At 37.3% G+C, this 24,717-nt stretch overlaps 1 protein-coding gene across 2 annotated transcripts in view; it reads left to right on the top strand.

Annotated features, from left to right (window-relative positions):
• nrg3b (neuregulin 3b) overlaps positions 1-11,569 on the top strand; it is a 205,997-nt gene extending 194,428 nt beyond the window's left edge. For both annotated transcript variants that reach the window (XM_073828964.1, XM_073828963.1), the window contains exons 7-9: positions 1,675-1,787; positions 2,178-2,366; positions 10,380-11,569. In XM_073828964.1, coding sequence (XP_073685065.1) covers positions 1,675-1,787; positions 2,178-2,366; positions 10,380-11,040 — 963 coding nt within the window. In that variant the 3' untranslated portion in view covers positions 11,041-11,569. The remainder of the gene's footprint in view (positions 1-1,674; positions 1,788-2,177; positions 2,367-10,379) is intronic.
• The last annotated feature ends 13,148 nt before the right edge of the window (positions 11,570-24,717 follow it).

The following is a 24,717-nucleotide window of genomic DNA, read 5'->3' as shown; positions in this document are numbered from 1 at the left end:
TGAAACAAAATCAAACAATTGTGTTCCCATTACTATTCAAAAGTGGAAGAAAGAACGAATATTTTTTATTCAGCAGGGAAGCATTAAATTGAACAAAAATGACAGCGAAGACTTAGACTTAGATATGTTACAAAAGATTTATATCTTTAGATCAATTCATTTCCTTCGAGCTTTCTTTTCAGCAAAGATTCCAAAAAATGTATCATGGTTTCCACAAAAATATTAGGTAGCACAACTGTTTTCAACCATGATAACTGTACAAAAAGTTTTCATATTAGAATGATTTCTGAAGGCTCATGTGACACATCACAGAAGGAAATTACATTTTAAAAAAGTATTTTAATTGGTCACATTCTTTTTTTACTGTAGTTTTGTTTAAATAAATGCAGCTATCTATTAGAAGCATTCAGAAACCCAAATTCTTGAACGGTAGTTTACACTCTCTGCAGTTGAGCTGCGATTCAAATTAATTAAAATAAGTAACATCAGGACAGACCCCGAAACAAATATGAAAAATCGTATTGCTGAACCAACAAGTCATATTCAAGCCTCATTTGCTGTTTTATGCAATCATCCACTGATCTACAAAATCATGTGCTGACAGTAGCAGATATAGGAATAAAGATGTCAAATTAAATGAAGGTTTTTCAGGAAAACATTCCAGGATTTTTTTCCATATAGTGGACTTCAATAGGGATCAGTTGGTTAAATGTCCAAATTGCAGTTTCAATGAAGCTTCAAAGGGCTCTACACAATCCCAGCCAAGGAGTAAGGGTCTTTTTGACCACAAATGCTTGTCTTGCACTAGCTCTGCGTCTATGACTTAACACATTGCGTAATCACATTGGGAAACGTGCAGTTAGTTCTTCGTCTGTGTATTCAGGTTCAAAATGGTTTTACCTTTTTTTTTTTTACTTTGTAAACACGGGGTTGGTACTTCCACCTACGCCATGCTTGACCTTTCCATGCGTGAGGTCGAGCAAGTGCAAGACAAGCATTTGTGGTTAAAAAGTATAACATTTTTATTTTTTTTTAGAAAATGACGATCATTTTGCTAGATAAGACCTTTATTCTTCGGCTGTGTTTGTAAAAATGCATTGAAACTGTAATTTAGACCTTCAACCCATTGGCCACCATTGAAGTCAACTATATGGCAAAAAATCCTGGAATGTTTTCCTCAAAAACCTTCATTTATTTTCGACTAAAGAAAGAAAGACATGAACATCTTGGATGACATGAAGGTGAGTAAATCACCAGGACATTTTTATTCTGGAAGTGAATTCATCCTTTGAATCAATGTGCCATTGAAATTGTTTAAAATTGATTTTATGGACATTTCTAATCACAATGTTTTGCGATTAGGGTGTAAACAAATGCTTTACTACAGACCTGATCTGTTTAATCAAAAAACTAACAGCTCTCTTGAGATTTTGCATATCCTAATTAATATTCATGAGCTGAGCTGCTACCATTTCATGACATTACTGCCAGCACTTCTGTGCATCCACACATCCAACTTTCTCACTCTCATTTTGTTAACACCCATGAAACATTCACACATGGATGGAAATGACATGAGTCACACATGCATAGAAAAGATAATCGGTGAGGTCATCCGCTATATAGATTTGTTCGTCTGCAATAATATCTTTTAATTCCTGTTTGTGTCTACAGAGCAGAAGAGCCCATGGTTTCTCCTCTCCGCAGGCAGCCAGCATAGTTCTCAGCAGCTCTAAAGTTTCCCTACCAAATCATAATCGCAGTCTCTCCATGGGGAAGCGCTGCAGGTACTTTCCCAGAGCTTCACATCTATTGTAAAACTTCTGACACTCGGTCCCTCTTCACAGAAGTGAAAGCAACGAAGGAAGAAATTTAATCAGCTCTCAATATGGCACCATATGTTAACGTCAAAAATGAACCACTTCAAAGAATTATAATAATTGTAATTGGTTGCAACCACGATAATTTACATTTTCGAATTATGGTGGAATAATTATTTCCACAATAGTAATTTACAAGCACTGATTTATAGAGAGAATCTAACAACAAGGCCTGAATTAATTATCCTAAATTCTAGCGCTACAGCAGCCATGTGCTAACCTAAGGCTGTCCCATATTAAATCTTTGAAACATCTATGAACTTTGTCTTCTCACTTCACTTGTATCTGTTTCTACAGAAGCTGCTCTTTCTCCTCAAGCCCTGCCCTAAAACACAAGGTAACCAATTATCGAGCTGTCTCAAAGTGGACCCCGCCTATCTCTAGAGCAGGCCATCATCTTAGTGGAGGATCTCGAGATTCTCTTCATTCATATAAAAATCTCCAGGAAGTGGAGGTCAATGAGGTGATGCCACAATCTTTCAGAAGGTGAGCAATAAAATGCAACAAACAAACTTGCAATGATTTCTCTTTTTTTCTCCCAATATCTAATTACAGAATTTTACAGACACTTTTTAAACACTTCACATATGTTTGTTTAACTACTGGCACTTCAATGTCCCAGGAGTTGATTTTTTTTAATCAAAACTGACTGATTTTTTTATGCCAGTCACTAAAACTCTCTTGAGAACTTTTTACAATGCTTTCATTTGCAGTTCAGATGTGTTTATTACTATACTTTGGGTTGTTTTTACCCTTGTTTCAGACTTTCAACAACAAAAATATTAATCACATTTTTTGATTAACTTTAAAAATGACCTAAACAAAGGACGAAAGAAATAAAAACACTCTCACACTGTTTATTTTGTGGAAATGTCTTCCAGAAATTGTCATGTCCACCATGATGACAATTTACCAATTTACAAATATTTGTTTTTGTACAGAATGTTTTTTTTTTAATCTAAATGTGCAAAAAAAACTAACTACAAAGGGCTAGCTACAAACAAATAAGTATATGATTTTTATCTTTTTGTCATTATTTGAAATGTGGTGGAAATGACACTTGTTGGATCAGAAACATTTCAGCAAGGAAATTGATCAAAAGTGACATCAAAAACCTAAATTACACATGACATTATTCAAAAGATTTTTAGCTTTCTCTTAATCATTGAATCCTTAAAAATATAATGGTTTCCACAAATAGCACAACCAATTTAGCATATTAAAGTGTTTTCTAATTTCATTGAAATATGCCTCGTGAATTGCTGAAATTTAAACTTGGCCATTACAGGAATAAACTACATTTTAATACAGTGGCATGCTAAAGTTTGGGAACCCCTTGCAGAATCTGTGAAAATGTGAATCATTTTACCAAAATAAGAGAGATCATACAAAATGCATGTTATTTTTTTATATAGCACTGTCCTGAGTAAGACATTTTTACATTAAAAAAGATGTTTACATAAAGTCCACAAGTCAAAAAAATAGCTGAAATTATTAACCCCTTCAAAGGTTTGGGAACCCTTTGTTCTCAATACGGTGTATGGTTACCTGGATGATCTACATCAGTTTTTGTTTTGTTAGTTTTGTGATAGTTGTTCTTAACAGTTAAACTGAGCACTGTTCTTTAGAAAAATCCTCCATGTCCTGAAGATTCTTCAGTTTTCCAGCATCTTTTGCATATTTGAACCCTTTCCAGCAGTGACTATGATTTTGAGATCCATCTTTTCACACTGAGGACAATTGAGGGACTCAAACACAGGTATTAAAAAAGGTTCAAACATTCGCTGCTGCTCCAGAAGGAAACATGCTGCATTAAGAGCCAGGGGTAAAAACTTTTGAACAAGATGAAGATGTCCAAATTTTTCTTATTTTCCCATTTAATACTGCACTTCGGTAGCAACAGAAAATACTTTTCCTGGAAGACAAATTAAGTACAATTTAACTTGATCTTCAAATTAAAAAAGTTTTCACCCCCCGACTCTTAATGCATCACATTTTCTGATGTTACTATATGTAAGCATCTTTTATGTAAAATATCCTACTCAGGACAATACTAAGTAAAAAAAAAACGATGCGTTTTTGTATGGTCTCTCTTACTTTGTTCAAATTATTCACATTTTTACTGATTCTGCAAGGGGTTCCCAAACTTTCGCATGCCACTGTATGTATTAAAACAGAAAACAATAATAATAATATCCCACAATATTACTGTTTTACTGTATTTTGATCAAGGAAATGCAGCTTCGGTGGGCATAAGAGCCTTCTTTCAAAAGCATTACAAAATCTTACAATCCCAAACTTGGAAAACTTTTTGACATTTTTAGAAGAGGTTCATGGACCCAAGGTGACTATAATTGAAGAAAATCCCATATATGTTATGGATAAAGACCATAGCTGCTGAATTATTCTGTACAGAACTGGTCTAGAACTAGATCCAGAGTTGAATGAGATTTCTATGGAACATACAACATAGAGTCAGACAGTGAAACTGGATTTCATTGACAGGGCCCATGGCAGGAATAATGTCCTTCGGTTAAGTAGGGTGTATGTGTGCAAGTAGCACTTACTCTTGAATTTCCAAGCAATGTTCTCATTACCATGCCAACTTGATCCGGCTTCACAGTGACTTGTAAACTCCACACTCTGCCAAACTCTCTCTATTTGACCTATTTCCATAATTTACATTCTTAAACAGTGGAGCTTTGAGCTTGGAGACTCATTTAAGGGCTGTGATCAAGCACATACGTGCTAACACGCTTACAGAAGGGGGGTTTTCTATTTCCCAGTGTGTCCGCAGCAGGGCTCTCTGTTTTTTTTTTTTTTTTTTTTGTAAAGTCTGCTGGGTTAGCTCGACTTTTGCTTAATTAATTTAAGCTCAAGTCTGACAGCACAACCAATGGGTTACCCCTCTATAGGGGTCCACACTATTCAGCTATTTTTATTATTGTTTGTGATTAATTAAATATTGATAAGCCTCTCTGAACCTTTCTCAGGCCAGTCTTAACCGGCCTAAAGAGAGACAGACTGGGGCTGAACTGACCTATTTCTAGACTTAACAGCTTTAAAACACCAACACCATCCCCGAACCTCTCTCTTGTTGCCATGGAGACACCCTCCAGTCTAATAGAGAAAAAAAAAAGAAGTGAGGAGAGGGGGGGAAAGAGAGAGAGATGGGCACGCAGAGCTCGCTTATCCCCCCTCACTATGACAGCAGGACCCCAACAGAATGTTGTCAGTTTTATGAAAAAGAAAAAAAAACACTCTGCAAAGGCACATATTTACCTGTCAGAGATGAAATATGGATTGTAACCATGTGTGCCATCGGTGCGGTTATATTTAGATATTGTTTTGATTTGCTGCGATCTGCCGGATTAACCTGCAGCTAGAATACACTTTTAATACCCATGCATTGTGTTATAGGGCTCAATTATTTAAGCCCTGTTATTTAACAGTCTTTGATGTCAGACAATAACTCAGTGGTTAGATGAGCTGGGGTTTCTGGGCAACTGACAAAGCATAGCATTTTTATGTGTCTAATGCTTTTATATTCACTTTTTACCAGAAGCAAGAATGATTTGGTGCTCTTGCAAAGCTGTAGTTAAATATCATCATGTCAAGGTTTCGATAAAAGGGTGATAACTGTGCCACATTGAGAAAGCCACAACATTTCCTATGATTTTACATCTGACAAACCCTAGATAACACGCTTGGGTCACGTCGTGAGATCTGAGTGTTACACTACGGCAGTCTCCCAGCGAAATACCAAAAGATTTTGTGGTTTGTCACCACAAGGTGTGCTGGATTCGATAAGCAGTCCCCTCCTGCAGATCAAAACCACTGCTAAATGAAGTAGCGTGGTCTTCATAAACTCATAGGTCTGGGTGAAGGATGCGCAGGCTTTGATGGGAATGGCTTAAATCTATGACAGAGTTATTAGAAGAGAGAACAAGCTCAGTGTTAAAGGGATAGTACACCCAAAAAATGAAAATTCTGTCATTAATTACTCACTCTCATGTTGTTCCAAAACTGTAAGACCTTCGTTCATCTTCAGAACACAAATTAGTGGTTCAGCTGTAATTTTATGAAGCTATAAGTAGGGTTGAAAAAATCTAAATCTTGATTAAAGGTGTTCACACTTGTCATATTTGGTTCGATTAAAATGAACTCTGGTACGATAGGCAAGGCAAGGCAAGTTTATTTATATAGCACATTTCATACACAATGGTAATTCAAAGTGCTGTACATAAGAGGAATAGCATAAAAATCATAGTCATAAAAATTTAAAATAATAATCACACAAACAGAAGAACATTTTAAATGATTTTAAAATTGATTTAAATTAATTAAAACAGTAGCACACTAACAACAATAAAAACAGAAAAATTGATTTTAAAATTAATTTGCACAGTAAAATTATTATACATAAAATAATGCAGTCTGTTCGGACGTAGCACAGTGCTCATTCAATAAATGCACAACTAAACAGGTGAGTTTTCAGTCTGCATTTAAATGTGGCTAATGTATTAGCACATCTGATCTCTTCTGGAAGCTGATTCCAACTGCGGGCGGCATAATAGCTAAAAGCGGATTCCCCTTGTTTTGTGTGAACTCTTGACATTACTAACTGACTCGATCCTAGTGATCGGAGTTGTCTGTTAGGTTTGTATACAGTGAGCATATTTGCAATGTATGTAGGTCCTAGGCCATTGAGTGCTTTATAAACAAGTAAAAGTACTTTAAAATCTATCCTAAACATAACTGGTAGCCAGTGTAAGGACCTGAGGACTGGTGTAATATGCTCTGATTTTTTGGTTCTAGTCAGAATCCTGGCAGCAGCGTTCTGTATGAGCTGCAGCTGTCTAATGGTCTTCTTGGGAAGGCCAGTGAGGAGACCATTACAATAGTCCACCCTGCTGGTGATAAAGGCATGAACAAGTTTCTCCAAATCTTGACGGAAAACAAAACATCTAATTCTTGCAATGTTTTTGAGATGGTAGTATGCTGATTAAGTTACTGCTTTGACATGGCTACTGAAACTGAGGTCTGACTCCAGAATCACACCCAGATTCTTGACTTGATTTTTTGTTTTTTGACCCCTAGTGTCAAGGTACGCATTTACCTTATGAACTTCATCTTTGTTTCCAAATGCAATGACTTCCGTTTTCTCCTTGTTTAACTGTAAAAAGTTTTGGCACATCCAACTGTTAATTTCATCAATGCATTGGCAGAGAGAGTCAATGGGGCTGTAGTCATTTGGCGATAAGGCTAGGTAAATCTGGGTATCATCTGCATAGCTGTGATATGCAATTTGGTTCTTTCTCATTATTTGACTTAGTGGGAGCATATACAGGCTGAACAACAGCGGCGCTAGAATTGAGCCTTGTGGGACTCCGCATGTCATGGACGTCCACTTAGACTTATGTTCTCCTATACTCACATAATAGCCTCTCCCTTCTAAGCATGACCTGAACCAATTTAGAACCATCCCAGAAAGCCCGACCCAGTTTTCCAGTCTATCTAAAAGAATGTTATGATCAACAGTGTCGAACGCAGCACTGAGATCTAGTAGTACCAGCACTGATATTTTGCCAGAATCTGAATTTTATGAGCGCTGTCTCTGTGCTATGATGTTGTCTGAAGCCAGATTGGAAATGGTCCAGGTATCCATTTGAGTTTATGTAGTGATTCAGCTGATTGAAAACAACCTTTTCAATAATCTTGCTTATGAAAGGAAGATTTGATATTGGTCTATAGTTGCTCAGTATGGTGTTATCAAGATTTTTCTTTTTCAGAAGGGGCTTAACAGCTGCAGTTTTCAGGGAGTTTGGAAAAGTCCCAGAAAGAAGTGAGGTGTTCACCACTTCTAAAAGATCTGCTTCTAAACAGTTAAGCACACTTTTGAAAAAAGATGTGGGAAGTGTGTCAAGGTGGCAGGTTGACGATTTGAGGTGCTGTACTGTTTCTTCCAAAATGTTGCTATCGATTTCTTCAAAAGTAGACATAATGACTTCTTTTTGAAATTGCGGTCGAATCTGTCTGACCTCTGCATAACTTGAGGGTGTGCTAATTGTCTTTCTGATATTATTGATCTTCTCAGAAAAGAAGGAAGCAAACTCATCGCACTTGCTGTCAGAGAGCAGTTCACTAGGGATCTGACTAGGGGGGTTTGTTAGTCTCTCAACGGTAGCAAAAAGAGTGCGAGTGTTGTTTAAGTTGCTGTTTATAAGGTTCGAGAAGAATGTTTGTCTAGCTTTACCTAGTTCAACATTGAAAGCATGAAGGCTGTCTTTATAGATGCTATAGTGAATTTCAAGTTTTGTCTTCCGCCACATCCGATCAGCTTTCCTGCATTGTCTTTTCATACTCTGTACTGCTGTTGATTTTCTCCATGGTGATTTCTTGCCAGTCATCTGTCTGACCTTCACAGGTGCAGTGTCATCAATGACATTCTTAACTTTTGAGTTAAAGGACTCCAGGAGAAAATCAACAGAGTCTGCAGAAATGCTTGGCATTGAAGATATAGCCTTCATAAATAGCACACTAGTGTTATCGTTAATGCATCTCTTTCTGACAGAGACTGATCTAGATTCAGATCTAGACGATAGTTATGTTGTTGCGGTTCATTTGAGTAAGTGTAAACGCTGCCGCTAAAAAGACGGGTCTCGGTCCGCTTCCAAATGAACTCTGGTGCGGTTTGAATGAAATATGAATGCAACACGTACCAAATACTTCAAAACGAACAAAAACAGGAAGTAATGACAAGATGCAACAATATGCGACATGATTTCACGAAGGGAACATGCGGTGTATCCAAAACAAAATGAGCAGCAGGCAAACGTGGAGCAACGAGAAAGTGCCTTTTATGAGCTCTTTGTGAGTTTGCAGGTGGTGAAAATAGAGAATACTTTTTGTATGCAAATAAAACAAAAATAACGACTTTATTCAACAATTCATCTCCTCTGCATCACCCTAGCACCATCCACTGAACGCAAACAGCGTAAGCTGTGTTTTATCATTCAACGCGGACACATTTTCTATGTTTATTTAAGCTTTGATTTGAACGGAAACAACGTATCCATGTGGTGCAGCTGACAGAACAGCACATGCTGTTTACATTCAGTGGATACTCTCCAAAATGGCGCTAGGGTGACGCGAAGGAGACAAATTGTTAAATAAAGTCATTATTTTTGTTTTCTTTGCATAGAAAATGTGTTCTCTTATCTTTGTAAAATTACGGTTGAACACCTGATGTCACATGGATTATTTCTCCTTGCTACGTTTAGCATCGTGTTCAAAAATGACCAACAAGTTTCGGTATTTGTCCTATTTAAAACTTGACTCTTCTGCAGTTATATTGTGCACTAAGACCGGCGGAAAATGTTAAGATGCTATTTTCTAGGCCGATAAGATTAGGAACTACACTCCCATTCCGGCGTAATAGTCAAGGAAGTTTGCTGCCGTAACATAGCCGAAGCAGGCGCAGTAATATCACGCAGCACAACGTGACCAACTGCATGCACAGGGAGCGTTCCTCGTTGGAAGTTACCTAGCTGGGGTCTTCGTCCATTTTACGTCAGCAAACTTCCTTGACTATTACACCGGAGTGGGAGTGTAGTTCCTAATCTTATCGGCCTAGAAAATCGCATCTTTACATTTTCGGCCGGTCTTAGTACACGATATAACTGCAGAAGAGTCAAGTTTTAAATAGGACAAATACCGAAACTCATTGGTTATTTTTTGAACGCGATGCTATTGGTCTAATTGGATTCAATGATCTATGCTAAGCTATGCTAAAAGTGATATCGCCAGAACAGGAGAATGGCTGAATGGATTTCAAAACGGTAAAAATCAACTTGTTAACTCGGGGGGAGTTGGAGAATGAGCCTATTTCCAAAAAAAGTGGAGTGTTCCTTTAACAGGATTAAAAAACGTAATAACCAACATGGGAAATTACATCGGTTAGAGCTTCTGAATTTCGGGTTCAATTGCTTTTCAATTAATCATCCAGCCTTAGCTATGAGAATATTTTTGGTGCAGAAAGAAAACAAAAATTCATACTACGTCATTCAACAATTCTTCTCTTCAGTTGAACCACTGATGTCACATGGTCTATTATATAGATGTCCTTATGACATTTCTGGCTCTTGAACATGGTAGTTGCGTTGCTGTCTATGCAAAGTCAGAAAACGCTCAGATATATTCGAAAATATCTTCATATGGTTTTACGGGTTTGAAACAACACGAGGGTGAGTAATTAATGAAAGAATTTTCATTTTTGGGTGAAATATCCTTTTAACAGGCACACAGCCCAAGCTGTGGATTATACCAAATTGCAAAATTCCCAACACCTCAAAATAATTTTATCACTGCTGTTTTTGGTTATGAGATTGGTTTCACAACACTCTCAGTGGCCAAGCAATTTCTTTTATGTTTAACACAAATTCAGTGTCATGGATAATGAGATGTAAGTACTAATTCCCTCGGTTTTTCGTCCTCTAGGTGCCAGTCTCACTCGGACAGCAATCAACAAAGCCGCTGCAATCTGAATATGCAAATTCTGCTCTCCGCCCATTCCAAAGGAAAGATGGGCTACACCGATGTTCCGTGCACTCGTCTCGACCAGGGAACGACCTTTCCTCCCCCTTCTTTCCGAGCCCACTCCGTACCCATTATCCCCTCTGTTCAGGGACCTGATTTTGGGGAGGGGGGCGGGAACAAGCTGCATACCGGGGGTAGGGAATCTTCCAGCTACAACCTAATCAATCCTGAGACTGAGGCGGATTCGGTGGCAAATTCCAGCCGATCACTTGCCAGCTCCTCTGCGGGGGCACAGGATCCACAGACACTCACCTGCTCCGAGTCTGCACTGATGTCAAGGGGCCAAATCAAACACAAAAGCCTTGTTACCTACACAACAGCCTTGGGATCAGGCACAAGCTCCAGAAGAGCAAAGACTGTCATTTCTATGACCGTACTGGGATCAGGGCCGAAAACCACGCAGTACGCCGCCAGCCTGCTGTCGAAGGCTGCCGGAGGACAGGAGGGTCGGTCTGCTTCTTTCGAGGAAGGACAGAAGGATGACAGTTTACAAAAAGTCTTTGAAAGCTCTTTTTCTGATGGGGTTGCAGGTGTGGCCTGCCTCACGTATCCCAAAAGCTGATTGGATAAATGCAAAGATTGCTTTGGCAACTCCATGTCAGCGTGGAAGGGGCTGGAACGTCCCCGCTTGTGCAAGACACTTACTTTTGGAACCATTTTACTGCATTGCGAAGTACAACTACTGACAACTGAATTTAAAACACTTACTGACTTACTGACGACACAATGTGAATAGATGCGAGAGAACAAAGACTTTGGTGGGATGTTGATCTAAATGGTACTGAAGAGGATTTATATGCCACTATTTAACAAAAAGCTTCAATTTAGAAACCAAATAGTGTGTCATCTCAATGTTGTTTCTCTACTGTAAAGAAGAAAAAATATAATAGATGTCAAAACTATATGTATGTCATATATTCCATGTATATGACATACCGAGTGACGAAAATAAAGATGCAAAACATGGTAATGCAGAAGCTTCTTTTCCAATAACTGCTGTTCTATAATCTCAGCCCAGCTCTGTCTTTTTGTCTGTTTTGCTTGAGGTTGAGAAGAAAAATCGGCAGTTTCTGAATAAAATCTGAATGTCACCCTGTCATTTGATCAGAGAGTATCTGCCCGTAACCGTGCGATCGATGTCGTGCATCTCACACCTTCTGTTTTTAGTTGAGAGCTCGCCGAGCACCGCAGCCAGGTATCTGCAACCATCGCCTGAAACGATCCAACGAACGTGCTGAATGGAGAGAAACCGGCAGAGTCACCGTCTGTCTCCATGGCAACAGAGATCGGCGGAGTCGGATGCGGCAGCCTCTCTATCCAACAAGACCATCAACGGATTTAATCATTTACTTGTTTATCTCCTGTGAAAGTAGCTCTTGCTAATTAAGCCCAGACTCATTATTTTGCATCAGCTATTTTGAAACCACAAAAGGGGAGGAAAAAAGTTTCCTTAACTAGCTCAGGTTTTTTTTCAGGTGAGGGTGGAATTAATCAGCACAAAGATTAAAGCACAGTGTCACGGATGTCCCTCGTCGTGTTTACCTCAAACAAGGGCAACACGAGCCAGTCGCACCCAGAACGCTTTATGAATTATCAGGCTAATTTTCTGAGCGTGAGTCTCAGCGTGAGGTGACATTATAAGAAAAAAAACACAACTGCTAGCAGGCTGCGCCAACAATTTCTTCCAACCAAGCCCCACTGAAGTAACATTTGGTAATTTTTTTAATTAATTTGCAGACAAACATATTTGTTTTGCTCTCATGCACCGCAGATCTTCCGTGAGCCACTGGCTTTGAAACTCATAATGAGTGATCCTTTCATTTTGTGGGAACATTACACATGTTCATCCAACAGCTTAATATTCAATCTAAACTCAATCTTTGCTCCAATGGGAGGAAGTCATGAAAACACTGATGTAATGTACAAAGAGCCAGAGTCCTGTGTGGATGTCTTTTTTTTGGTAGAACTCTGTATCTCTGTGCTACTGCATCTGTTTGAGGAGCAGGCCCATTTCTTCTCTATGCTGATATATTAATAAAGGCAGGATGTTTCTTGAGGCAGGCTGCTAACGTTAGAGAAAGTACAACTGCACAGCACAACAGGGGTAGAGCAACAGATGGGAAATGAGTGCCAAGCTGAACACAAAGCGCAGAGAATGTAGACGCAATGAGGGCAGTGGCAAGGAATGAAATGTATCTGTCACCTGGAAAGAGCTGCGGTAACTTCGAAATTACTCTTTTCGCAGCAATGTACCTTCGGTTTGTCTAGTTACATTTTTTCGATTTGTCTAAAGAATTCACTCGCTGTCCCAGAATACAACTTGTGGGTAAAATGTGTAATTTCGTAATAACTGCTAAGGAAAACACTTTCACAATTCAACTCACACCAAAACTGAAGGCGCTTTCTGATGGATGACTTGCTTTTTCATTATTCAATAGAAAAAAGATAATGAATAATGAGTGCATTCAATGATACGGTAGATAAACAGATTGCTTATTCTAAGCTTGGATGTGAAGAACTTCTCATGTTTAATAACAAAACACATTTTCTGTTACAAATGGGATGCTTAAGCAGTATCACACTTGCAAATCAGTGCAATCTATGTGAAATGGAAGTCATTTGCACATTTCCTGCAAAGAAATCTTAAAAAGGTTTGCAGTTTTATTATGAAAAATGTGTTGGCAAATTGGCCGTTTCATTGATTTGATTATTGTTGACCATGTTAACCCAGACATCATTTATATTGAATTCAGATGCATTCAGTAGTCCTTTAGCCAGTGTTATTATCAATGTTCTGCGCCATTGTGGTACTTTAAGTACAAAAAGAAGCTCTTCAAGTATAAAGAAGTAGAAGTTCTTTTTGTGCTTTAAGTACAAATACCTCAATGGAGAAGAACACTAATGCGAACGCTAGCTAAAGAACTACTAAATGCACCTGAATTTAATATAGATGATGTCTGGGTTAACATACTGAGCACTAATCAAATCAGCAAATGTATGTAAATTATACGATACTAGTGAGTTTTAGAGAGTGGTCTAACATTACGGTCTACATTATTTTGTTTTTTGTGTAAAGTTGATAACTAGAACATCTAGATAGACATTTACAAATAAAAATGACAAAAAAATGACTAAAATTAAAATGAAAAGCTGTGGTGGTCAGTTAGCAAGAGGTTTAGAAGTTTAAATTTTGACCCTTTTTGGGCATTTTTAGCTTTATAAGGCAATTTTTTAACATAATTAAATGTATGAATCATCTTTCGTGTCTAATTTCTAAATTCAATCAATAAATTAAAATAGCAAGACACAATAGCAGGGGTCCCCAAACTAAGGCCCGGGGGCCGAATGCGGCCCGCCCCCACATTTGAACCGGCCCTCTGAACAATGCCAGAGATATATTTTTGTTAAATGTGAGCCAAATAATCCCAATTAAAAGAACCAAAGATTTAAACTACTTCACTCTGTGTGCATTAAATGTATTTAATAGACAAGTTTCACAATTTGAGTTGAATTACTGAAATAAATGAACTTTTCCATGACATTCTAATTTATTGAGAAGCACCTGTATATCTTTTGAAAAGAAATGATCATTTGTCTGTCTATTCTAGCATTAAAAGGTATAATAAATACAGGTAAAATCATAATAAAATAATAATAATAATAGTAGTCAGTCCAGCCCATGGAATTTTCTTTTATAAACCGACCCAGCCCCCCATTAAAGAAAAGAAAATTATGTGGCCCGCTCAGAAAAAAAGTTTGGGGACCTCTGCACTATAGGGCTGTTACCAATCGAATGAAATCAATATCAACAAAATTTGTTGCACAAATTTGTATTTGAAGTGGAATTAAGATGCATTTATACAGACTGTTTAAAGGGTTAGTTCACCCAAAAATGAAAATTCTGTCATTAATTACTCACCCTCATGTCGTTCCAAACCCGTAAGATCTTCGTTCATCTTTGGAACACAAATTAAGGTATTTTTTGTTAAATCTGAGAGCTCTCTGACCCTTCATAGACAGCAAGGGTCCTTCCACGTTCAAGGCCCAGAAAGGTGCACAAAAAGTATTGTCATAGCTTCATAAAATTACGATTGAACCACTGATGTCACATAGACTGTTTAAATGATGTTCTTACTACCTTTCTGGACACTGAACGTGGAAGGACTCCTGCTGTCTATGGAGGGTCAGAAAGCTCTTAGATTGAATTAAAATTTGTGTTCCGAAGATGAATGAAGGTCTTACAAGTTTGGAACGACATTAGGGTGAGTAATTAATGATAGAATAAAATTTTTTTGGGTGAACTATTCCTTTAACGCAGGACATGAGGCATTTAACCTGCAGTTACAAATGCATAATTAATGTTTTCATGCTTAAACATTGTTAAATATTGATATTTGAAACTATTTGGGGGGAAAAAAGGGATAATATACTTTAAATATAAACCTAAAATCGCCAGAAGGTGGCGGCAAATCCCTGCATGAGTGAATCATTGAGTCAATTGTTCAACCGATTCATTCAAACGGCTGATTGATTCAGTAACGAACATCGTTGTGTGTTGCTCACAGACGCAAAACAGTTCTGCAGTGGCTTTGTTTGAAACTATTTTCATTGATGAAAAACAAAAACAAGAACTGTTGCGTCTAAAATGTCACTGAGAAGTCGCTTGATATCAACTTCTTGTTTACTGAACTGTTCATCAAACCAATATCACATTTGTGCTAATACCTAGAGTAAAACATCACTCCGTTTCATTAGCCACTATAGGAAAATAACAGGAAGAATAACAACATGCAGTAAACAGTCAAATTGTTTGCTCTACAAACCAGTGTGTTCATAATAAGAATAATACATTAAAATAATATGGTAAGACACACCAATTTACAATATCAAATAGCAAAACAAGCTGTTTTGTACAGATAAAAATAGCTAGATGCAGATAGAAGCCAGACCCATAAAATTTACAAATGGCCGTGTCTGCTCTTACGGGAAAAATAATGTGGATAACAATCTATTGCACCATTCAGATGACTCCTAACAAAGCATCTCTTTCTTAATGTGTAAAAGTTGTTAAATGAGCACAAAAGTACTGAATGCACCTTTAATTAGGCAATGAAGTGAAACTATACATCGTTAACATTAAGCATTTCCCTGGGGCTTAATATTACAAAGGGAACTTCATAAAACAGATGAAAGGTGTACATGTGCACAATAGACTAACTCTGAATTCTTCCCAGATGAGACAGGTCTTTGTGATGTGAAGTTGAGGTTGATTACACGCAAAAGGAACTTATGATTTTCTCTGATTAACTACATCCCAGTGGTGGATCATTAAAACATACGTGTCTACTTGAATACACTTAATCATAAATCTAGTGCCTCTGTCTACAAAAGTGCAAATTTTGTTATTTGTTGTTACTGTTAAAGATAAGTGACCCCCATGCTGTCTAGTAGCTAATGATTTAAGACACTTGCCTATAACACTCGAACGCATTTCATTTCACGTCTGAACATAATGTATGAAAGGTCTCCATAAAATACAGTGAAATTACTTCATATCAAAGAGTTGATTAAAAATTGTTCCGGTGGGAATGCTATGAAAGTATGTGATAGATAAAATATTAAAATATTCTAATTTATTTCATGGTAAATACAAGCCATAAAATTGGATTTTCCCAATGAAATTCACAGTGAATAGACAGTTTTCAATAAACCAGGATTAGTGACATGTGACATAAAGCTTAGGCTGTCAATATCATAATGAGATACCTATGATTTAAAAATGGTTTACTGTAAGCCTTTCCTCTGGCAACACAGAATTAACAAACAACAGATGCAACTCATTTGTTAAATCTGTGTTACTCTCCATTCCACAGTGATTTTTCGACTTTGTGCCAGACCTAGCGCCAACTACGCCCATACAGCGACGGATGCTTCGCTGACCACCTCCTGCTTCACTTCAGTTGACAAATACTACAATTACTAACACATTATCTCATTTATTAAAATAAACAGGACTATTACTGCACATATGTAAGTAGTTTTGTATATGTACATTTATTTAAATCTGTGCCTGTGGAGTTCCTCCTAAGGATTCTATCTCATCCCCCTAAACGTCTTGCTCACTGGGGGGCTTTAAGACACTTTTTTTCTTGTAAAGCTGCTATTATTGAGAAAACGGCATGCCAAATAAACAGAATAAAAACTTAAGTAGCAACTGCTCTCTTAGTAACCACACACGTTTTCCATTTCTCATGCACATATCCACATTATCAGATAAAAGATAAGCATTATGGGTTTTGGCTTTGTGATGCCTCTCCCCACTGATGTTGGTGTGCTTTTTGAACTCGTGTACAGCAGAATTGATAAGAGCAATGAGATTATGCTTATGAGCTTAATTAGAAAGATGGTATCTAATTTCTCATGCAAATACCATTACAGGAAATCATGAGCTGAGGAGAGAAGGGGCTCCATGCGTGAGTGTATAGAGGCTAAATAACATGTGAACCGAGTCTCAGTGGGTGTCTCAGAGAAATTAGAAGCAGAAATACACAATTATTTCTAAATTAATAGATGTGATTATTTGCCAAGACTTGGGGTGTGAGAATACTGGCCACCATGTGATTAATCTCAGACTGCAAAATAAACAAAGATGGAGTGCTTGCCAAAGCACTTGAGATGGAAATAATGTTCATATTTATGTTGAGTTAGAAGTAAAACTAAGAAAAATGATCTATAAATTCACTAGATACATAGTGTATATTTAGCTTCACTGGAAAATACAGATTTTACAGATCTTAGAAATTAGATTTACTATATACAGTTGAAGTCAAAGTTTACATACACTTTGCAGAATCTGCAAAATGTTAATTATTTTACCAAAATAAGAGGGATCATACAAAATGCATGTTACTTTTTATTTAGTACTGACCTGAATAAGATGTTTCGCATAAAAGTATAGTCCACAAAAGAAAATACTAGCTGAATTTATAAAAATGGCCCTGTTCAAAAGTTTACATACTCTTCTTAGCACTGTGTTGTTACCTTAATGATTCACAGTAGGTTTTTTTTTTTTTTTTTTTTTTGTGTGATAGTTGTTCATGTGATAGTCCATTGTTTGTCCTGAACAGTTAAACTGCCAGCTCTTCTTTAGAAAAATCCTTCAGGTTTTTCAGCATTTTTGTGTATTTGAATTGTATTCTTCAGAAGGAAAGACAATGCATTAAGGGGTGAAAACTTTTTGAATTTGATATCAGGGAAAAATGTAACTTATTTTGTCTTCTGGGAAACATGTAAATATCTTCTGTAGCTTCTTAAGGGCAGTACCAAATGAAAAAATATATTTAGGCAAAATAAGAAAAAATTACACATCTTTATTCATTTAAAAGTTTACACCCCTGGCCGTTAATGCATCATGTTTCTTTTGAAAGCATCAATGAGCGTGTTTATTTCTTTTAATTTTGATGATTATAACTGACAACTAATAAAAACCCCAAATTCAGTATCTCAGAAAATTAGAATATTACTTAAAACCAATACAAAGAACAGATTTTTAGAAACCTTGGCTAACTAAAAAGTATGAACATGAAAAGTATGAGCATGTACAGCACTCAATACTTAGTTGGGGCTCCTTTTGCCTGAATTACTGCAGCAATGCGGCGTGGCATGGAGTCGATCAGTCTGTGGCACTGCTCAGGTCTTATGAGAGCCCAGGTTGCTCTGATAGTGGCCTTCAGCTCTTCTGCATTGTTGGGTCTGGCATATTGCATCTTCCTCTTCCTCCATGGTCCTCCACTGTGTGCAGGTGCTAAGTCCTGTTGGAAAATGAAATCTGCATCTCCATAAAGTTGGTCAGCAGCAGGAAGCATGAAGTGCTCTAAAACGTCCTGGTATACAGCTGCGTTGACCTTGGACCTCAGAAAACACAGTGGACCAACACCAGCAGATGACATGGCACCCCAAACCATCACTGACTGTGGAAACTTTACACTGGACCTCAAGCAACATGGATTCTGTGCCTCTCCTCTCTTCCTCCAGACTCTGGGACCCTGATTTCCAAAGGAAATACAAAATTTACTTTCATCAGAGAACATAACTTTGGACCACTCAGCATCAGTCCAGTCCTTTTTGTCTTTAGCCCAGGCGAGACGCTTCTGACGCTGTCTGTTATTTAAGAGTGGCTTGACACAAGGAATGCGACAGCTGAAACCCATGTCTTGCATACGTCTGTGCGTTGCGTAGTGGTTCTTGAAGCATTGACTCCAGCTGCAGTCCACTCTTTGTGAATCTCCCCCACTTTTTTGAATGGGTTTTGTTTCACAATTCTCTCCAGGGTGCAGTTATCCCTATTGCTTGTACACTTTTTTTCTACCACATCTTTTCCTTCCCTTCGCCTCTCTATTAATGTGCTTGGACACAGAACAGCCAGCCTCTTTTGCAATTACATTTTGTGTCTTGCCCTCCTTGTGCAAGGTGTCAATGGTTTTCTTTCTGACAACTGTCAAATCAGCAGTCTTCCCCATGATTGTGTAGGATACAGAACTAGACTAAGAGACCATTTAAAGGCCTTTGCAGGTGTTTTGAGTTAATCAGCTGATTAGAGTGTGGCACCAGGTGTCTTCAATACTGAATCTTTTCACAATATTCTAATTTTCCGAGATACTGAATTTGAGGTTTTCATTAATTGTCAGTTATAATCATCAAAATTAAAAGAAATAAACACTTGAAATATATCAGTCTGTGTGGTGTGGAATGAATGTATACATTATACAAGTTTCACTTCTTGAATGAAATTAGTGAAATAAATAAACTTTTTGAAGATATTCTAATTATATGACCAGCACCTGTATATATGGCATAAAACCTACTCCTCACTAAAAGCTTGGTCATGCCAGGTGCCGGCTCTACAAATAAAGTCATCTAAACATGGTTTCACCTGATCGTTTAAAGCAACCACAGGCAACACCTCTGGCTAAACCACACTGACTTCACATTTTTTAAACTGCCTCATGAAACTTTAATATGGAGTGAATAATAATCACCAATTACATTCTTTTGATCTTGGGTCTATGCACATGCCTGTACCCTGAGGATTCCTCAAACAAAACTAACCTTAGTTTTCTTGTTCACTGGTCTAGCCGATTTATCCACTTTAGTCAAAGATAGAGCAGATCTTTGCAGCGAGGACAAGAAAAGAGGATACAGCGTGTTGAGGGAGCTCTGCATGATCTCTGGCAAATAAACACACTTCTGTAAGCTATTTTTGGTGTGTGTGAATGAGAAAAGAAGAGCGAACAGAAGGAGGAGACTGAGAACAAGCGTATCAGACACAGACAGGCACAAGAGAAATAAAGAGACAAAGATATATAACCTTCAACAATATGATGCCCTTCATGTTGTACTAGACAATCAATTCAAATCAGGGAGAGGTTCATTACTCTTGAATTCACATTGTGAAGATGTCATTATAGATGAACATTTCTAAATGCAGGGCTTTAAATATAAGTCCATGTTGATAAAACTAACTGCATTCTTTTAGTGTTGTTTTTCTGTAAATTTAATCTTTTTTTCTTTCAGGTTGATCCAGCGTTCAGGAAATCTCATTAACGAGGAGAGGTATTCAAATTAGCCTAATTGAGTTTCAGATATCTCCTGCATATATTTCTCTTCTGGTGTGTGTTTCTGCATTGTTCTACTATTCTCACGCTGCAAAACAAGCAAGCAAGCAAAAGACAATGAGAAAGAAAACGACAATGACACATGGAAAAGGCTGGGGAAAAGAGAGACAAAGGTTGAGGGAAAAGAGAATGAGAAAAAGAGAGACTGTAAGAAACAATGAAGGGAACAGGAGAGAAGAACACTTTGGTGTGAGTAAGCCATTTGGAAGATTTCCCGTTGTGGGGTCACAGGGTCGCCACAGCTTAAACTAGATCTGTTGACCTCTTGGTCTCCTGACCGTGAAAGTGTTTGTTTAGGGACCCTGACCTGGAGGGTCAATGTTTTATTTGGACATGCTCCATCCTCGCCTTTAAAGAAAATTGTTTCTTTCGCTGGAGATAATCCATCATTCCCTATTCACTGAGGGGAATAAACAGTTATAGATTTACAGGTTAGAGCAGTGCTATAAGGGTCATTCCTGTTACACAGTACATTTTTATGTCTTTATCCAATATATTGAAGCGTTAATGAACATAGGGTGAATGTTATATCATTTTTGGTTTAAGCAGACGTTATTTTTTTGCCCTAAGAGCTATTTATGATTGTGATTAATATACACTGCCATTCAAAGGTTTGGGATCAGTAAGATTTTTTATGTTTTTTAAATAAGTCACTTATGCTCATCAAGGCTGTATTTATTTTTAAAAATCCAGAAAAAAACAGTAATATTGTAAAATATTATTTCAATGTCAAATAACTGTTTTAACTGTTAATGGACAAATATTTTTAAAATATAATTTGTGATTCAAAGCTGAATTTTCAGCATCATTACTTGAGTTTTCAGTGTCACATGATCCTTCAGAAATCATTCTAATATGCTGATTTATTATTAATATTGAAAACAGTTGTGCTGCACTGCTGCTTAATATTTTGTTGGAACATGTGATATTTTTTCAGGATTCTTTAATAAATAAAATTTTATATTTAATAATGCAATAATATTAACTACCATTTAAAAGTCTGTGGTCTGTAAATTTTTATTCTTTCTTTTTTGAAAGAAATTATTACTTTTATTTACCAAGGATGTGTAAATTGATAAAGAGTGATAGCAAAGACTTATATTGTTTAAACGATTTCTATTTTGAATACATGCTGTTCTTTTTACTTTGATAATTATTGACAATAAAAATAACAAATCAGCATATTAGAATGACTTCTGAGGATCATGTGACACTGAAGACTGGAGTAATGATTGATGAAAATTCACCTTTGCATCACAGGAATAAACTACATTTTAAAATACATTAAAATAGAAAACCATTATATATTACAGTTTTTTTTTTCTATAAGTTGGATCAAGCAAATGCAGCCTTAATGAGCATAAGAGAATTCTTAAAAAAAAAAAAACTGAAATCTTATGGATCCTAAATATTTGAAGGGCAGTATATATATATATATATACACATACATATATATATATATATATATATATATATATATATATATTTTTTTTTTTTGTATAAATATAATCAGTCATTTTGTCAAGCTATTATCAGGTTTCAGAAGACAATATTATATTTAATATAGTACATAGAAAGTCAGTCACACAGGTTTGTATGATAGCCCAGAGTGGAAAAAAAGTAAATTACATATTACACATATCAAAATAATAATAATAGAAATGTCACATATTGAGCTATTAAATCAACAGTGAGATATAAAGCCTCAATTATGAGAAATAAAGCTGCTATTATAAAAACTAATATTACAAATTGGAAATGGTCACAATCTGACAAATCACATATGACGAATAAATTGTGAGATGAAGTCACTATTAGCAGGAAAAACTGAAACAGCGTAGTAGCCACATTAAACTCCACAATAAACTCATTCAAAAACTAATTTGAAACCGCAACATAAAATTTTAATTCGCAATTGTCAGCTTGAGAGTTATAAGCTTGTAATTATGAAAAACAAATATGATTTTGTATTACAAAATCACTTGTGACAAAAAAACAAAAAGACACACTGGGAGATATAAAGTCACAATTAAAATATTAGAAAATATGGTCACATTGTGGCAAATTAACTCACAATTATGACAGTATTGTTCAAAATTGCAATATAAAAACATAACTGCAAAAAATTAAAAATACTGCAATTGCCTTGCCAATTTTCACTCTGAGGGTTCCATATGTTTGGAGTCACATGAGGTGAGTAATTGTTTTTCATATTTGGGTAAACTATAATTTAAAATACAACAGTCATATTCATTTTGCTCAAATTGACTGTACTGCATATCGTAACCTATAAATCACACCCACTCATTCATGACCATCCATACATGCAAAATGAATACATGTGGAATGTATTAAAGAGTCATCTAAAACAGTGTTGTGCAGGGTGGAGTACTGTTATCAGTGCTCGAGTGTGCGAGTACGCAGCTACTTATTACAGGATGGAGAGCTAGTACTACATCACCATTAGTAGCCTTTGATACCAAAAAGAAGATTCCACTCCCACTAATGCTTCACAGCCCAGCAATGCAAGCAAGCTAGATAAATATCCACATGGCTGTTTTTTTCTCACAATGACAAAATGTTTGTGACGCAAGCTCTGATAAAGTCTTTACGAATCCAATAATCCAACATCTCCCACGGTTAAAAATGGCAGAGTGATCATTTTGTTTCAACAGAGAGAAATTCCCAGGTGTAAGATGTTTGTTTACTGTTAGTTTTCCCTCCCAAACCTTTTCGAAATATGCCAAGAATCCAGTGTGTACAGAACAAGCTCTGTGCCTCTGTAGTCCGAGGTTTAATACAACAGTAATTTGTCATGAATGGCAGTTCGTGTGGCCCCAACAGGCTTTGGACCTTCTCTGCAGTCTAGACAGCACTCTAAGATGGCTGCCTGGCCCCGCGATGAGCGTACAAATTACTCTCAGTGTAGTCTGCGACGCTGACCCTGCTGTGGCCCAAACTCTCGTGCGCTCGCTCTGGCGATGATCCAGTTGTCAGGTACTGCCATTTCCACTTCAATCAGAAGCCAGCTACGCTCTCTCTCGCTCACACACACTTGCAGACACTTGCTTAATTTATTCTAATTAACGTCAACACAAAAACAACAACAAAGAATCCTGGTCCAAACCCACAACTGCGCTGAGACAACAGAGAGGGGTTTAAGCAAATCAGACATTAGACCTGCTTCAATTAGCAGTCTGCCAGAGCACAAGGAAGGAAACGCTCACCACCAGTCTTACAGCAGAGATAAAAAAAAAAAAAAACACTTTTAAGTGTAAGATTTGTTGTATCACCTAAAACACAAACGCATACACAGATGCACACAAGATACTGGGGGTGTGGATCAAGAAAATAAGGTAGAAGATATGCGGAAAAACATCACAGAGTTCAATATTTGCCACAAAAAACCCAAAACAAGATATAAGATAATGAAGACTTGCATTTCAACACTCTTAAGAAGAAAGTTCACCTGAAAATTTACATTTTTAAAATCACTGTGAGGGAAAAAAAAAATTTGATCCCCTGCTGATTTTGTATGTTTGCCCACTGACAAAGAAACGATCCATCTATAATTTTAATGGTAGGTTTATTTGAACAGTGAGAGAGAATAACAACAACAACAACAAAAAATCTAGAAAAATGCATTTTAAAAAATATATAAATTGATTTGCATTTTAATGAGTAAAATAAGTATTTGACCCCTTCGTAAAACATGACTTAGTACTTGGTGGCAAAACCCTTGGTGGCAATCACAGAGGTCAGATGTTTCTTGTAGTTGGCCACCAGGTTTGCACATATCTCAGGAGGCATTTTGTTCCACTCCTCTTTGCATATTCTCTCCAAGTCATTAAGGTTTTGAGGCTGACGTTTGGCAACTCAAACCTTCAGCTCCCTCCACAGATTTTCTATGGGATCAAGCTCTGGAGACTGACTAGTCCACTCCAGGACTTTAATGTTCTTCTTCTTGAGCCACTCCTTTGTTGCCTTGGCGGTGTGTTTTGGCTCATTGTCATGTTAGAATACCCATCCACGACCCATTTTCAATGCCCTGGTTGAGGGAGGGAGGTTCTCACCCAAGATTTGATGGTACATGGCCCCGTCCATCGTCCCTTTGATGCAGTGTAGTTGTCCTGTCCCATTAGCAAAAAACACCCCCAAAGCATAATGTTTCCACCTCAATGTTTAACAGTGGGGATGGTGTTCTTGGGGTTATAGGCAGCATTCCTTCTCCTCCAAACACAGCGAGTTGAGTTGATGCCAAACAGCTAGATTTTGGTCTCATCTGATCACAACACTTTCACTCAGTTCTCCTCGGAATAATTCAGATGTTCATTGGCAAACTTCAGACGGGCCTGTACATGTGCTTTTTTGAGAAGGGGGACCTTGCGGGCACTGCAGGATTTCAGTCCTTCACAGCGTAGTGTGTTACCAATTGTTTTCTTGGTAACTATGGTCCAAGCTGCCTTGCCTCCCGTGTAGTTCTAGGCTGAGTCCTCACCATTCTTATGATCACTGAAACTCCACGAGGCAAGATCTTGCATGGAGCCCCAGATTGAGCGTGAATG

Source organism: Garra rufa, chromosome 22 (genome assembly GCF_049309525.1).
Source record: "Garra rufa chromosome 22, GarRuf1.0, whole genome shotgun sequence".
Taxonomy (NCBI): domain Eukaryota; kingdom Metazoa; phylum Chordata; class Actinopteri; order Cypriniformes; family Cyprinidae; genus Garra; species Garra rufa.
This window is presented reverse-complemented; position numbering and strand designations above follow the sequence as displayed.